Source organism: Liolophura sinensis, chromosome 11 (genome assembly GCF_032854445.1).
Source record: "Liolophura sinensis isolate JHLJ2023 chromosome 11, CUHK_Ljap_v2, whole genome shotgun sequence".
Lineage (NCBI taxonomy): Eukaryota > Metazoa > Mollusca > Polyplacophora > Chitonida > Chitonidae > Liolophura > Liolophura sinensis.
Window position 1 is genome coordinate 7,347,638 of NC_088305.1, and position 18,368 is coordinate 7,366,005.

Here is an 18,368-nt window from a genome sequence, read left to right on the forward strand (position 1 = left end):
GATTATTGTTTTACGTCGTACTCAAGAATATTTCACTTGTATGACGGCGGCCAGCATTGTGATGGGTGGAAACCGGGGAAAGGTAATTGGGTCTGTTTTAGGTCATGTCGTATGGAAGCCAATAAGGTCAGCTGGATATAGGAATATCGATATCCCTATATATATCCAGCTGAGCTTATTCAGATTGTATAAAAGCTTGCTGCGTGTCACATTTACCCAAGTCTTGCCTAAAAGTCTCAACGAAGCTATATGCATGCAGTTTTCAAATGTTCGACCGTTTGTCAGAAGGTATGGGGGGTATAATGCACACGTCACTGACGATGTGCGTTGGGTTGCACCAGCTGTAAAATCCATCGTGTAATTCTGTATGTTAACTATGATGACAACCCAGCATTTTGAGTAATTCTAGACCATTAACGTCCAACATATTGCAATTAACATCACTACATTTCTTTTACTTATAATTCTGCTTAAGCCATGGTGCTAGGGGTCGTGTAAATTGATGCTATTTATGCATTTACAATTAGAATTAAAAAAAAATCGGACTGAGGTAAACTGACGAGGCAGTATTTCACCGTGTGACTATTTGCCAGCTATCATACTGCCATCGCTGCTTTGCTTTTACTCTCTATGTTGTACGTCTTTAATTATATTGTATTCCTGCGCAAACCAGGATTCTGCAGCTGCACTAAGCATCCAAGAGGCCTGGTCCCTTTGCATTGTTTTAATGTGATTGTATGTTAAAACGTGAAGACAAAACAGCATTTTGAGTAATTCTAGACCAGTGACGTGTAATATATTGCAATTAACATCACTGCATTTTAGCTAATTTTGCTTAAGCCACGGTTCTAGGGGTCGTGTAAATTGCTACTATTTATGCATTTACATGAACATTTAGAAAAAAACCCTGACTGAGGTAAATTGACAAGTGGCCGTATTTCACCGGTTACGTGTGACCATTTGCCAGCTGTCACGCTGTCGTCGCTGCTCTGGTTTTACTCTCTATGCTATACGTCTTTAATTATATTTATTATTTGGTCATAGCGCTGACACCTGTTCCCGCTTCCCGTAAATTTAATCTGACTACTGTTGTTAAGGTCAAAACCATCAATGCACTCAAAAATTAATCTGTTAATTTTAACAGAAAGCCTGTTGTCTGAGTGATGCTAGAATGTATCGTCTTGTTAATCTATTAATCTATCTATCATATTAATCTGTCAATTATAAAACACACATGCTATTAATTCAACATAAAGATTCCATTAGACTAACAGGATATGTTATATTGAATATGACAGAATACTGAGTTATAATAGCAGAATACAGTTTAGCATCACTCAGACAACAGACTTTCTGTTAAAATCAACTTTTTTCAATGTGCCAAGTAAGGCAAGCAAATAATTAACGAAATCAAAAGATATACTGTATATTTACACAAAATTCATGCTGTTCTTATATATGATGTCTTTGATCAGTTAGAGGAAGCTGCTGTGTCTTGCAGGGGTGAACAACGGATCTTTGGCAAGTTACTAACGAACTTCCCCGCGCGTAGTGTACAGATACATGTTTGCACACCATATTGGCTGAACGTTAGACTGTTCAAACCGCCACATGAGCGTTGTCAACCGTTTACTCTCATTAAGGCCTCACACACAGTGGGAGGAGGGGATAATACACCAATTCCTTGCCCAATGCCAGGTTTGAACCCACACCTCCTGTGTCCTAATTAAGGAACTATAGGGAAGAACCTCGATCTAACCACTAAACCTTGCAGTGTGACAGGGAAACACGGACCATTCATGGGGCGAGGATAGAATTTTTTGAAGGCAAAATATGGAAGAGATGATATGGCAGAGAGGTGATACTACCATGACACGAAGTGACTATACCATGCTAGCATTATACCACCATGTCATGCCATCATGCCATCTTCGTCAAATGACAGCGCTGAAGCCCCTGCCTACCCTCAGCCTGAAGTCGCTTGATGCCATTGTACCATCGTGACATCGCTTGGTGCCATTCCTTCGCATCATCGTGCCATCGTTTCTTGCCATCGCCGTGGAATGGTACGACGGTACTAAAGCTTATACTCGTTGGAACGTTGAAGGAAAAATATTTTAGGGCAAAAAGATATTTTAAAAATAATCGTTGTGAAACAAAAAAAAAAGTGGGGGTGGGGGGGGGGGCTAATTTAGCTAAGCCAGTATAGGCTCATTAAAGATCACAGTTTACTTCATTTATAAATTTTCTGAAAATTTTCGACTACTGACGAATTTTATGCTTTTTGTTCTCATGCTTATTACTATTAAGGGATAATTATGGAACGTAGTAAAACGTACATGTCCCAAAATTAAACTAAGCGCCATGTTCGTCAAATCATAATTTAATCAAGTTGTAGCAATGTGTCACACGCATCCGGAGTGAGCTACACACGGGATCTAAAAACCTCTGGATCATAATGATTTGTAACATGACATACTTGTTAAAATGCAATGAATGGTTATGGCATAGTGTCGTATCGGTAATATTTCAGCCATATCGTGGCGTCTTGTCAAAATACACACCTGTTAACTCTCAACTCTCTTCGACGTGAATCCCATGTCTTTCAAAGAAAAATCACACTCTCACAGTCAATGTTCCCCGCAATATTGTTATATGATATTTTCATCTGGTATAATGACGAATATGTGTAAACTTGACAACAAAATCATCCAAAAATGGATGAGTTAAACATAAACAAGAATACTTTCTCCTGGGGGATTCGCTCCCTAAACCCCCCACCAAGAATGTGTTCTTAGACACGACCTGGGCTCTGCATTCCCTGTACCCCAGCTGTTTGGGATTCTCGCTTCTTTGGTCCTGTCTGGGTTGACAGCTGCCAACATACATCTAGGCCTCGTTCAGAGCTGGTTGAACTTGAATCGCCGATTGGCGGCCTTTAAATCTAAATAACTCCATGTATAACTCTGTACATGTACGTGTACATGTAGGCCCATACATTCGCGTTTGCCAGCAATGAGAACAGAATTAGATGTAGTACGTGAAATCTCAGAAGCTGGTGCTTATTTTCTTCTGGCCGTGATTCTATACCGGGTGAGTTAATTGAAACTTAAAACTGTGGCTGTGAACATTTGAAAGACTTATGTGCGTATATAGTCTCAGCGTGTGCTGCATAGGGGCTTACAATGGGTCTAGATATCGAGGCCGGTAATATGGTACATGCACGTTTCAAGTTGAACATACGGTGCCTTTCAAAGGCTTACATGGGTGAAGAGCGGTGCCATCGTGATGCCATCAACAGGATATATATCGCTTTAAAGGGTGGTACATGAGTGGTCGTATGTGCAAGTTAATAAAAATAACAAGACGTAACCTTAGACATGACACCGACACGACCATTAATCTTCTGCGTGTGGAGGTAGAAACATTTCAACTACCGGTAACAACCTCATTTACATATTCCGTCAAAATCTTCGTCGTTTATTTATTCTGGCGGTTCCGCTGGGGGTTTGTTCTGCCCCGACTGATCATTACATGGCCTCATGACGACAGTAAACATGAAATCAGAATTGTTGATGGAATCCCGACTTCGGGCTGAGAGCAGGCAGCCGCTTCAGCGCCGTCGTTTGGCGAAGACGGCCTCAGCCTGTGCGGTGTTGGAAAATGGAGAGTGCGATCCCGACTTGAATCTGGCAATTCAGGAGAGTTTGAAATTAGCTCGGCAAAACGAGCTCAAGCAGGCCGCGGCAGCTGCCCTGGCCAACTCAAGCGCCAAAGAAGAGGACGAGGAAAACGAACCGGGTCGACCGAATGGACCTCCGGCGAAAGACAAGTCCACGAAATCAAACGACAAGCTGATCGAGGTGAAGTCGTCCGCGCCGAAGTCAGGCAAAGCGATTTCGTCCTCGTCGGCTTCCTCTTCATCTAAACAACTGGAAGGATTGTTAATGCTGCATTTAGATTTGATCCAGCATCAACAAGAACTCATCACGACCAAAGACAAGGAAATCGTCAATCTCAGAGGAGACAAAGAAGCGGTAAGTTTGTTGAATTGTATCGATATCGTAGACTAAATAAATCTTCATTGTCCTTTGTGATGTGAGCCTTTTCAATTTTCTTTTATACTAAGTTCGATAAGACTGACACCTTTTGATTTCGGGTCCAATCGATTACTTTCTGCCTCTTCTTAGTTCCCTCTCCAATTCTAATACCAGACATCGTCCAGTGCATTAGAGAAAACACCTTTAATCAGTTTGCAGGCAATCTATAAATAGAACTTCGGTTGTTTCCGTATGTGTGACTATTTACTTGCATGGCGAACGAAACCTATGTATTTTGAAATGTCACATGATCGATCATGTGACCTAACGGCGTGTTCTCGTCACGAACGGAAGCTGTTCTTTGTTAAGCGGCCAGCCGACTCCAGGCAGGTTAAACAGCCTGTAGAAATAATATGTTAGCATGGTTTTGGGCTTCCTTTTCTCAAAATTTTGGAACAGGATGACTAAGGTGCTTATGCCGTATTCATTTCGATTTCCCCCGGCACATGCAAACTGGCAGAATGAGGTGAGTTTCGTTGATGGGGTCGCCAGACCAGATTGAATTAGTGGTGGTGAAGATTGTTGTCAATCATGGCCGCGTCTTGCCGGCTCGCTGACTCTGGATATCATTTCCAACTGACAAATTACTCGATCTCTTCATTTCCATGCATTGTGCAATCTGTCATTGATGTAGGGCTAGAACTTAAAAAGAAAGCAATTTGCACAACCATGACGACTAGTAAAAACTATGAAACGTTTTTGTTGAAGACGTTTGCATTGAGATCTCTACTACCGGCATTGACTTCGTAGTTTATAGGCCTATGCAAAATTGATTTGAAATGAAAATGCCACATTTTTGTCCCTGTGTTTTTGCAAATCCAGCAAGTATGGTGATGGGTTTCAGAATTCTAAGTTAAGATCTTGTAGAGGTATGTAGAACCCGCTATAGACAGTGTTTTAGAATAAATACTAGATTTGTCATTGCCTGAGTTAAATATTGTTTGTAGCATAAGGTGATAAGCTCTCTAGAAAGCAAAAATTTTAATCTTGTGTGATTTGCTGAGACAGTCAGGCATTGTGGGCTTGCATTTTTTATTAAGCACGTTCATAGCACTTGAAACTTAACTTCTAACCTTATAGTCCTTGCCAGTATAAATTATTTCATGAATAGTCATGAAGCTGTGAACATCAGGTGAAAATTTATTTCATTTTCATTTCAAGCATAAATTATGCAAATTATGCAAATTACACCATGCTGAAATTAGCAATTAATTTGTGCTATGTGTATATATATAGAAAATAGATATTAATCATGAAACAGGGGACAGTCAAAGGTCACTTCTGCCTTATTTTATTTTTTTTTTTCTTTTTGAGCAGATTATTGGATATTGTCACATGATAATTTTGATTCAGACAATTGAATGCTGTCTTTGGCAGAGATGTGAAAGAGAAGTGCACAGCATGCAGAAATTTGTTTTGTGAACATTGCATTGGAATCAGCAGCTGCACAATATTTACAATCGTGTTGACAGCTGGTCAGTAGGGTTAGATCAGTTAGACTGAGGTTGTTTGAATCTGTTACATTCCCTGATAAATGAGTGCATTTACATACATGTAATGTCTGAACAGACAGTTGTTTAAAAGTTGTCTTACCATTCCGGAATGTTTGATGATCTCGTCAGTATATAAGTCGTGTTTTGGACAGGTGGGGTTTGATAACTCGTTCATAATTACATGAATTTATGAAGCTCCAAATTGTCTACATGTTTGTAGAACAAAAATTCAGTTGAGCAAAGGAGAATGTACATGTGGTCAGGTTCTGAAATTTACAGTAGTTTAATTGGGTTGTTGAATTATGACCATAACGGAAAATAGACATTTGTTCAGAACCTGGCATCCAGAGATCTAGGGCTTTAGTAAGGAAATAAAGATTTCCATTTCAATACTTACTTACTGTCCAACATGCTAATAAAACAATAAATGTAGGGTATGAAGGCATGCGAGAATTTCAATAGTTACATGTTACCTATTCCTCTTTTCCTGGCTGTATTTGCATGTATTATGGCCAGTGAAGATTTGTCAAAGCACTGAAAGTAGTCGCCGTGTGTTCAGTCTCTGCCCTATTGATAAAACAGGGACAGGTAAAGAGGTGTGGGGTAGGGTAGGAGAGGCTGTGTGGGGTGGGGAGGGTGTGGTCATAGTGGGGTTAGGGGTCACAGTGGGGGTGGGATGGGGCTATACAGGTGAGACATACATTTGCCTGCACATGTATTAGTGTAGTTTTGTCCACAGTTGGTAGGCTGACATCATAAGGTAATCACCTGGATTAGCCAGTGTTTAAGAGTCACCCCTGCTGCTTAAACAAGTATGGACTCATTCAGGACCGAGTAAGGGCTATAAATAAATGTAAAAGTAAGATTTCATCTGTATCTTAGACTCACCTGGCTGAGGTGGTCTTGGTTGACCAGGTGGAACTTTCTGTTAGCAAGTAATGTAGAGAGTGAATCTGTCCATTGCATAAGTAGTATGCGTGTTTACACCAACAACGACAGTGAGCCTTCCCTATTGCGTGACCTCTTGTGTACAGCAGCTTCACATTTTGTGATGGTAAATCATCCTGTTATAAATATGTAACCGTTCGGTTTAACGTATAAACGAATATTATGGTAACAGGTGATGTTGGAAATTGTCAAGTCTTCTCAAAAGCGAGTGTGTACATTGTCTTAAAATGTAGATTAATGGAGAGTTTATAATGATTTACATGTATATGGAAAGTTTATTTTTTCTCCAAGTTACAGGTAAGGGTGCACATTTACATGTGTTCTTAAATGTTGTTTGCTTTATGTTTGAATGGGGGCCTCCATGGCTCAGTTGGTTAGCGCGCTAGGGCAGCGTAATGACCCAGGAGCCTCTCACCAATGCGGTCGCTGTGAGTTAAAGTCCAGCTCATGCTGGCTTTCTCTCCGGCCATACGTGGGAAGGTCTACCAGCAACCAGCGGATGGCAGCGCACCATAATGCTGGCCGCCTTCGTATTAGTGAAATATTATTGATTACGGAGTAAAACACCAATCAAATAAATAAATTATGTTTGAATGATTTATTTTATTAATCTGGCATGTACGTGCATGTACATGTATACATTAAGAAGAGTGCATGTGTCTGTACACTGCAAAAATTCAACCATTTGAAATCTAACAAAGTTGTTGACAACTATCAAGGCTTTATTCATGTGATATTTTGTTGAGCATGGTATGTTCAATTTATAATTTATTCCAAATCAGCAGTGAGTCAATTTGGATCATTCTGTAAAATTTGAAATGAAAAAGAGAAATTATTAGTGGTAACATATAAGAACCCGTGAACATGTATAATGAGTATACATGTACAGTGTACATGTAGTTCAAATTACTGGGCTGATTATGCATATGTAATAGACATGTATAGACTCATATTGTGAGAACTCGCTCTGCTGTCGTCTGTGTAACTGTGCAACATTTCCTAATTACCCCTGATCTACATGTATGTTGGCTCTTTCTGATGCAATCATCTTGCACCATTTTCTATCATTTAAGTACAGCATTGTACTAGTAGTACATGGTCATTGGTGTGAGTTTATGAGAGGCATCTATTCTTGAACCTAGAAATGCGAGAAACTTCATCTTAGACTAAATCACTGAATTTGCCTTATTCTAGGAATTTGGTTGACCTATGTAAAGGTGTTTTGAAGTTTGTCTGGAAGGTAGGGGATGTCTGTCTAGAAAAATAAAAGTTTCAGCACTAAAAAGTGAGGTTTTAGGATGTTAATTTATTCCTAAAAATGTTTTTTTTTTTTTTTTTAGGGTTCTACAGATTACTGTCCTCTGTAAACATCAACTTAACCTGCTACGTGTATGTACAGACTTGTTTTATATTGTGTCATGTACATGTAACAAGAAATTACTTTTTTTGTCTATAAAGTGAAATTTCTCACGTTTTGGGTTTTCAGCTGAAATGTCGACTAGAGCGCATGGAGAGAAGGATGGCTATTCTGAAACATAAAGAGGATGTTCTCGGGGCTGCCCAACAGGCACGCACTTCCACTTCGGAGTCTCCCGCAGCCGTGCACACACTAGAGAGATCGCAGAAAAGGTTAGTTGTAACACGGGGAATTTTCACAGAAATACTTCTTGCCTATAGACAACAGTGTGGATGTTGGCCTGACATACATGTATTGTTCGTTGTTGTGGGGTGATCAGTGGGAGACTAGAGGATGTGCTAAATGAAAGGATCCAAAGTTTTGATAGACATTTGTTATATTAGGCAATTCCAAAGCAATTATGTTGTTAAATATTATTCGCTGTCAGTCACAAAAAGAAAAGAGAAAGTTTAGATGCCATAATAATGGTTTTGTTTTGAAATTATAGTGTTTTTCTTTCTTCAATCTCTCTTTTTTTGTCTTTTTTAGTAAAAATATTGGGTTTTGGTAACATGTACATGCTGGTGATCATTCAAACAATATGTGTAAATGAAATTTTTTTGAAAATCCTGTACATTTCAGGAAATCCAGCCTTGAGCCACAGAGTTTGAGTAAAAAATTTGCTGGGGATGTGGGGAAACAACAGAGACGAGTGTCATCAGCGGCCAAAGGAGCAAAGTCTCAGGCCAGTGGGGCAGACAGGCCATATTATTACAAACGCGGGTCGCGGAGAAAAGTTAACCTGGAAGAGGAGGAGGAAACTCCGGAAAGTTTAGCCCGAAAACGATTCCTCCAGAAACGTGAAAAGATTCACGATGAACACACGATTATTCGTACTGATAAACTGTCTCAGATCGTGCACTATGTGCCGCCGTTTGAAGACGGGGACGAGGCGATACACGAACGTCTGAGAGCAGACACAGCAGGGAAACGCCAGGCAGAAGGTGGGTGTGATTAGCTGTTAGCCTCATCAAGACAACGCTTCCTCAAGTTTAAAGTTTTGTTTCCATTTCGGTGGTTTTCTAAGATTTATAAAACACCTCTATCAAGGAAATGGGAAGACCTGTAGTGGTATAATAGTGGCCAATAGTTACTTCACCCAAGTAACCTTGCTATAATATTAGATAACTGGGGAGTATTGGGGATCTACCATTATCTCCAAAATTGTGTTTTGGAAAGTGTCAGGCACCTATAGCTGTTTTTACCATTTGTCGCCATGATGAGGCTGAAACATTGCCCATTTATGCCCACTTGTAAAGTTCATAAAGTAATGTGTTCTTACATATTGTTGTTTACAACTGTATTTTGTATCGCTTAAGCATTGTTTCCTGGAGTGGCGCTACAGTTTATACAGAGTGATATGTATTGATTTTTACATGTAGGTTTGGAGAGAAAGGAAAGAAAGTATTGCATCAGTTTATACTATAAACATAACAGTTTGTAATTTCTGTCGAATCACCCTGTCAATAGATGACAAACAACCAAAGTAAAGCCTTTATGATCTGTTTGTAGCTACCTTTAATTTAGCATACAGTCAAACCTGTTCTATGCGGCCAGTGAAGGGAGACTTGAAAAGTGGCCGCATATGACAGGCTGTGATGACCAAGCCAAATCACAACTGAATTAAGTTTCAGGAAATCTACACATGTACATAGTAAACTTATAAATAATTGTTAAAACACTAATCTGTTCTGCTACATACATTTTATAGAAATATAACAGTTGTAGTGAAATAATAACCTCAGTTCACCATTAATGATCAAACTTCATTGGTCATCACAACGTGGCAGGTTGTAACTTTTAATGACTACAAAAACTTCCGAAGCCTGTGGTTGTCATTTTGAAATTTTTGAATGTCCAATGCGGCAATCATCATTACTGTTGAAAGTCTCGGCTGCTCAGGACAGGTAGATATAGAATTTGGTCGCAAAATATATTGGCCGTTGGACAGGTGCCCGAATGTTACAGGTCGTTTAACATGGAAAATTGTTTGGTCGCAGGAGAGAGTGGCCGTTGACGGCAGATGGATGCTGTTTACCGGTGGGCGTAGGTACAGGTTTGACTATTTGATTGTATCCTTCTCAATAAGAGACATCTGTATGTAGGTTTAATATGATATACTGATTTGATTTCAGTTGAGATCCCAACATGGCGTTACAGAACTGTACCAAATTGTTACACATTGGAGGGCACAGAGGTGAGTTGTCTCCCTTCTGATTACATGTAAATAGAGGGCAACATGTACTTTGATGTTATTTGATTGAGTACAAAGATATGATATGTCTGATAAGAGATGAATCTGTTGCATGTGCAGGGCCATATGTGGAAAACAAGTTGAAGGTTCTGTTTCAAAACTTCAAAAGCCACTGTGCCCAGACGTATTACAAAATGCAACTCAGAGTGATGCTATCTGATAGCTTTTAGGTCTGTGAGTAAAAAGTTTGTCATTAACTTGCCAGAGGGCGGTGGTTTACACCAGGAAGTCTTATTCCTCAACTCGTGGAACCGACTGCCACCATGAAATGTTGTTGAAGTTCACCAACCAATCCAACTCTTGTGTCACTCTTAGTTTCTGGATGATAACTGTAGTATCATACAAAACATAGTATCATATTGAATGCAGTAAAACATGTTAGTAGTTGTTTAAAAGCTGTAAATGTATTTTTATGGCAGTTTTCTTATTTTTTAAAACTTTATCAGTCATTTTGCATTTTCTTATTTTAATTTAGAATTTAGAAGATGAGGTGTTCACAAAACGACATCAGAAGCCTGAGTACGAAGAAAAGAGAAGAAAACGGTATGTAGCCAGCAAGGAGAGCCACTCCCTGGAGTAGTACCCTTTGATATCTGTTGTTCAGGCTTCTCTATCCACATTTCATATCATTCCTGGTCTCTGGGATCATAAACGTGAAGCTTAGCGACACACACATATGGCATTATTCTTTACCTTCTGTTTGGTGATGAGGTCTAATGTCCATTGTGCCAGCGCGTTGCAGTGACCCAGAAGCTTGTTAACAATATGATCAGCGTGTAAGTACAGCTCATGCCGTCTTCCTCTCCCTCCGTATGTGTAATGCTAATCAAATAAAAAAAATGAATCTAATGTTCATATATTGTGACATTATACATACATGCAGATCTATATTTACTCCACGTGCTAAAAAAAAAAAAATATAAATGGTTGGCCTCAAGTTGAGCACAGCAAACATTTGAGAAAATAAGGCTGGGTTTGTCTCGGTAATTTTTGTGATGTAGAGTTTAGGCTGTAATAAGTCCCTGGAGATGAAGCATTGTGGTAATCGCCTGTGTCCCTGTAGATTATGGGCTCTGTGTCTCTTCCCTTACCCGATAAACCAGACAACCATCTTTCCCACATCTACATTTGAACCTCAGTGACAAGAATTCATTTGCAGTAGGGCAAAAATGCTAAAATATGTTATTGCGACTAAATGCACCATCATAAATAACAGTTCAAGAACTCCAATTATGAGTTATCCCAGCATAAATTACTAGATTGTTTTCGGTTTGAACAAAGATGAAGCTGATATTACTCTTGTCTTGATTTTTAGATATACTCATTACCTTTCAAAATATTGTGCAGTGTGGTCACTTGTGCTGGCTTCCTCTCCGGCCGTAAGTGGGAGGGTCTGCCAGCAACCTGCGGATGGTCGTGGGTTTCCCCTCTCTCCCCGGTTTCCTCCCACCTTAATGCTGGCAGCCACCATATAAGTGAAATATTCTCGAGTATGGCGTAAAACACCAATCAAATAAATAAATAATATGAAAATATTGTGCTCTTGCATTTTAAGGTGGGACCTTCAACGGTTACGAGAACAGAGAATGTACGAACATTTGAAAGAGAAGGAAAAGATTCCAGAGTTTGTGGGTCCTTATCGACCTAAAGACAACCACACCATCACTTTCTTCCCATCTATAGAAGATAGTAAGTTCAGTTTGCTAGGTCCTTTAGTATCATACAGCCAGATCAGTGTAGTAGGTTGGGAGCAGTTTGTGGGTCCTTATCGACCTAAAGACAACCACACCATCACTTTCTTCCCATCTATAGCAGATAGTAAGTTCAGTTTGCTAGGTCCTTTAGTATCATACAGCCAGATCAATAGGTTGGAAGCAGTTTGTGGGTCCTTATCGACCTAAAGACAACCACACCATCACTTTCTTCCCATCTATAGAAGATAGTAAGCTCAGTTTGCTAGGTCCTTTAGTATCATACAGCCAGATCAATAGGTTGGGAGCAGTTTGTGGGTCCTTATCGACCTAAAGACAACCACACCATCACTTTCTTCCCATCTATAGAAGATAGTAAGTTCAGTTTGCTAGGTCCTTTAGTATCATACAGCCAGATCAATAGGTTGGAAGCAGTTTGTGGGTCCTTATCGACCTAAAGACAACCACACCATCACTCTCTTCCCATCTATAGAAGATAGTAAGCTCAGTTTGCTAGGTCCTTTAGTATCATACAGCCAGATCAGTAGGTTGGGAGCAGTTTGTGGGTCCTTATCGACCTAAAGACAACCACACCATCACTTTCTTCCCATCTATAGAAGATAGTAAGCTCAGTTTGCTAGGTCCTTTAGTATCATACAGCCAGATCAGTAGGTTGGGAGCAGTTTGTGGGTCCTTATCGACCTAAAGACAACCACACCATCACTTTCTTCCCATCTATAGAAGATAGCAAGTTCAGTTTGCTAGGTCCTTTAGTATCATACAGCCAGATCAATAGGTTGGAAGCAGCTTGTGGGTCCTTATCGACCTAAAGACAACCACACCATCACTTTCTTCCCATCTATAGAAGATAGTAAGTTCAGTTTGCTAGGTCCTTTAGTATCATACAGCCAGATCAGTGTAGTAGGTTGGGAGCAGTTTGTGGGTCCTTATCGACCTAAAGACAACCACACCATCACTATCTTCCCATCTATAGAAGATAGTAAGTTCAGTTTGCTAGGTCCTTTAGTATCATACAGCCAGATCAATAGGTTGGAAGCAGTTTGTGGGTCCTTATCGACCTAAAGACAACCACACCATCACTTTCTTCCCATCTATAGAAGATAGTAAGTTCAGTTTGCTATGTCCTTTAGTATCATACAGCCAGATCAATAGGTTGGAAGCAGTTTGTGGGTCCTTATCGACCTAAAGACAACCACACCATCACTTTCTTCCCATCTATAGAAGATAGTAAGCTCAGTTTGCTAGGTCCTTTAGTATCATACAGCCAGATTAATAGGTTGGAAGCAGTTTGTGGGTCCTTATCGACCTAAAGACAACCACACCATCACTTTCTTCCCATCTATAGAAGATAGTAAGTTCAGTTTGCTAGGTCCTTTAGTATCATACAACCAGATCAATAGGTTGGAAGCAGTTTGTGGGTCCTTATCGACCTAAAGACAACCACACCATCACTTTCTTCCCATCTATAGAAGATAGTAAGTTCAGTTTGCTATGTCCTTTAGTATCATACAACCAGATCAATAGGTTGGAAGCAGTTTGTGGGTCCTTATCGACCTAAAGACAACCACACCATCACTTTCTTCCCATCTATAGAAGATAGTAAGTTCAGTTTGCTAGGTCCTTTAGTATCATACAGCCAGATCAATAGGTTGGAAGCAGCTTGTGGGTCCTTATCGACCTAAAGACAACCACACCATCACTTTCTTCCCATCTATAGAAGATAGTAAGTTCAGTTTGCTAGGTCCTTTAGTATCATACAGCCAGATTAATAGGTTGGAAGCAGTTTGTGGGTCCTTATCGACCTAAAGACAACCACACCATCACTTTCTTCCCATCTATAGAAGATAGTAAGTTCAGTTTGCTAGGTCCTTTAGTATCATACAGCCAGATCAATAGGTTGGAAGCAGCTTGTGGGTCCTTATCGACCTAAAGACAACCACACCATCACTTTCTTCCCATCTATAGAAGATAGTAAGTTCAGTTTGCTAGGTCCTTTAGTATCATACAGCCAGATTAATAGGTTGGAAGCAGTTTGTGGGTCCTTATCGACCTAAAGACAACCACACCATCACTTTCTTCCCATCTATAGAAGATAGTAAGTTCAGTTTGCTAGGTCCTTTAGTATCATACAACCAGATCAAAAGGTTGGAAGCAGTTTGTGGGTCCTTATCGACCTAAAGACAACCACACCATCACTTTCTTCCCATCTATAGAAGATAGTAAGTTCAGTTTGCTAGGTCCTTTAGTATCATACAGCCAGATCAATAGGTTGGAAGCAGTTTGTGGGTCCTTATCGACCTAAAGACAACCACACCATCACTTTCTTCCCATCTATAGAAGATAGTAAGTTCAGTTTGCTAGGTCCTTTAGTATCGTACAGCCAGATCAATAGGTTGGAAGCAGTTTGTGGGTCCTTATCGACCTAAAGACAACCACACCATCACTTTCTTCCCATCTATAGAAGATAGTAAGTTCAGTTTGCTAGGTCCCTTAGTATCGTACAGCCAGATCAGTGTAGTAGGTTGGGAGCAGTTTGTGGGTCCTTATCGACCTAAAGACAACCACACCATCACTTTCTTCCCATCTATAGAAGATAGTAAGTTCAGTTTGCTAGGTCCTTTAGTATCATACAGCCAGATCAATAGGTTGGGAGCAGTTTGTGGACCCTGACCGAACTAAAGACAACTACACTGCCACTTTCTACCCCTCTAAGATAGAATATTCAGTTTCTAAGATTTGTTAATTGAGCAATAAGCTGTGTGGGGGATCTGGCCTCAGTGCTGGTGTCACCTGGACATGTAACCCTTAGTTCTGTATTAGAAGCAGTGCTTCACCTGGGGAAAATTCTGGCCAATTTTAGACTTTATAGGATGGTAAGCATGAGTATCCTGCCAAAAAAAATGAGTGAAGGAGATATCCAATAGTCATGGATAGAATTTTGATTAAAGTTTTTTTGTGTACATGTTGAAATATTGGCAAGATAAGTCAACTTTCTTTGTGCTTTTGAGGTCACTTCAAAATATCTTTAGAGGTAAAAAAAAGGAAACAGATATTTGCCATGCAATTTGTTGCAGATTTCAATACAAATGCTTGTTTGATTTTTGTGTTTTTCAGTTACTCATATTGAAGTTTGTGATAAGATACCTGTATCAGCATTTGGCTGCCCCATTCCTTTCATCAAACCCAGGTAAGATGTTTTTTAGAATACTGAACATCTTTAGAAAAAGATTTCTCCCCAAAATATGGTGACATCAATCAATACACATGTGCATTTAATTAATTTGTTAACCCCTGTTCAAATTTGGCAGATTTCATTTTATTATGTAATAATGTTACCAAATATCTATTACAGATCTGTAGAAATCACAAAGTAGTAGACACCTTCAGACTCACCCTGGTCACATAACTGAACAGTTTGAAAGTACCCCATAAAACCCCAAACCTACATACATATATACCACAAAGAGTATTACATTTCTTTATCAACCTTTCAGAAAAGTAAAGATATAAATATGTTGTTCATTAGATGGTCTAACCATGTGTGAAAAGAGAAACTCAATATTCCTGCTAAAATTACATATATATTGGCTAAAATGAGCAGACCAGGTGTCCCAAATTTTTTAAGAAATAGGGCAAGGTTTCAATGAAATAAAAGTACAGTATATAGATATTGGGGATTCCACGTTCATAACTTAAATGATATAAAACTACACATGTGCACGTTACTCGTCTGTAATAAAAATATGAAGTTGAATGTGACTTCTTTCCACCCCATCCAAGCAGAAAGTGAAGCCCTAAAGATATGTACATAGCATGCCTTATTTGCTGTTATGTATTCAGAATGTGGTAAACTGCTCATGACAGAATTAATGCTGTTTTTTCACTATAGGTCTGATTCACTCATTCTAACGCACTAACCTCCAATTTTTGACCGTGTTAGTCCACCATAAAGGCAAAGAAAATACTAATGTGAAATATATGCCAGTTGAAAGACCATCACTGTCCATAAAATGGCATGTAGTTCAATTTACGAAAGTAAAATGCTTTTGAAACTTTAGATTCTACAGTGGCATTTTCTGACCATACTGAGACCAGTGATGTCACATGAGGTTTTTGTCAGTTAGGCCACATAGCCTGCTTGGTTTCATCATTCAAAATGAATGTACGTATAATAACTATTTCAAGCGAAAGACATGGATGTGATGTCACTGATACCCTCTGGGTCACTACAAACCACCTTGAATCTGACGTTTTAAAACCATTTTATTTGTGTGGAAAAATTCACAGGAAAATAAATCGAACAATTTTCCTTGACTGTGTTTAAATTGGCTGGTATATACTTTATTGCAGTGTTTTCTTTAGCTTTAAATTTTGGCTTGTTCTTTGTGTTTGTTGTTCTTTAAATAGCCAACAAGGAAAGCAAGAAAATACCAACGCTTAGATGCGTTCTCACCTTTACAAATGTATGTATTTCACACTAAAAGCATGATATGTTTTCACATAATTATGTTTGTAATTTTTAATGGTTAATCTGTCTTTTGCAGTGAATTTGATCTTCCCTGGGAGCACCAGATCAAAAAACCTCGAGCAGCAGAAAAAAACACTCCCAAGTCCACCCGTTGGAACATGAGACGAAAGTAAAACTGGAAGTACTGCGCAAATGAAGAAGTCGAAGGAACACAAGACAAAAGTACTGCATGCCAGTAGAGCAAGGGAGTGAAGCAAACACTGAAACACCATTGTGTAAGAATAAGATGCAGTAAGAGGCCAAAGCTAAGTGGAAAGTTCTCAGTGATACTGCTGTTGAAACTGGAGGCACAAGTGATGGTGTTTACTCTTGAAATTAAGTGAATCTGAATGGAATATTGAGCTGTGAATCGAAACAGATTCACCCATGAACTCACTCTGTATCTGAGAAGACAAACCTTATCACAGACGTTCTTTGGTCTTTTACTTAAGTGAGGAAGTTTAGCAACTTTAAGAAGACGGCTTCTTCAATCTGCCTGTCACATTTGATCTGATTTCTAGTATGTAACATGAGCCATTACTACATGTAATTATCAAAGAAAATTTTGAAATAGGACATTGCACCAAGCAAATACTTGCAGGGTTATTGTGCAAATGACTGACTTCAGAAACACTATCCTTCTTATTGGATGATCATTGTTTTAATGTCAGGGAATATCTTGATGGGAGCATTGTTGTTACAGTACTGTTTATGGACAAATAATGCTAACCTCAAAGATCACCAACTCTCTAAGTTGATACTATGTTCTGATTCAAAAGAGCAACTCTGAACTTTGTTAGTAGACTGACCTAGGCGCCATTGTCGTCAGTGAAGTTACAAGTAACAACCATGCCAGTAATATGTCTGTTTTTGTTGTCGTGGCAACAAACTCCGCCTATGATGGCCTTGTTTAACATGATCATGATCTTAACCATTGTTAAGCTTTTTGTTCACAGATGTATGGTGTTTCTATTACTGGAAGCATCAAGTCATTCCTACTTGTCCCCTCGTTTCCACCATGCTCCCAATATTTAAACTGAGACGTGACGAGATTTTGCTATTTTTAATTGAACTCTGTATAAACTCTGTCAGCGAGTACATGATGAAAACTGTTCATTTTGCAAAGTTTGAAAAGGTAACAGTTAATTCTATGAAAAAGGTCATTTTTTGGATATATTTGTGAGGCACATTGTAGATGTACGAGAAGTTGTCGATGTTTTCTGACAAGGGGAGGTAACTGTGCAGTTAGTTGTCATCAGGTTTTCACCATGTGTGGGTGGGTGTGTCATCCATGTCGTAATATATTCTTATCTGTTATAAGGTTATCAGATTTTTAAGTCTTTGAACTCTGTTAAAGCGAATGAATCTTTTAAAGTTTGTATGGGTCAGGCAATATTTTTAATTCAGCGACAACCACAGTTTATTGGATGTGTATTTATGTTTAATGTTATTAGAAAATGTTAGTCTCATTCCCTGTTCCACTCATCTTTGGATGTCTATATTCTTAATATCTTTGTATATATAACTTTACATCCTCCTCTTCTCATGATCAGCTGATTGTAATGGAGGAGATAAAAAGAATTCTGTGTCATCATCTAGAACACTCAGCTAAAGCTTGTCAGAATTGCAGAATCAAAAATGTGTCAGAATTTCAATAATTTCACTGTTTTGCAGAGATAGCATCCTTGTTAATCTAAAACTTCAGTTTCAGGGGATAGTTTTACTGAACTTCAGGTTGACATATCTGAAATGACACAATGTATGTAAGTATGGCACTGCCAGATTTAGTATTGGTATGTCTTATTAAGTAGCGTATGTTGAACAAGATTAGTCTTTCCAATTTAAACTCCTAAGGTCTGAAAATACATGTAAAAAATGACAGGACAGATTTTGGTGGG

At 39.1% G+C, this 18,368-nt stretch overlaps 1 protein-coding gene across 1 annotated transcript; it reads left to right on the forward strand.

Moving 5' to 3' along the window:
• The first annotated feature begins 3,451 nt into the window (after positions 1 to 3,451).
• Positions 3,452 to 17,204, forward strand: LOC135477561 (male-specific lethal 1-like 1). Its single transcript, XM_064757705.1, has 8 exons — positions 3,452 to 4,037; positions 8,028 to 8,170; positions 8,580 to 8,941; positions 10,133 to 10,194; positions 10,727 to 10,794; positions 11,807 to 11,940; positions 15,078 to 15,150; positions 16,508 to 17,204. Exons 1-8 carry the CDS (start codon positions 3,543 to 3,545, stop codon positions 16,602 to 16,604), a joined length of 1,434 nt encoding a protein of 477 aa, XP_064613775.1. The 5' UTR covers positions 3,452 to 3,542; the 3' UTR covers positions 16,605 to 17,204.
• Positions 17,205 to 18,368: the final 1,164 nt, after the last annotated feature.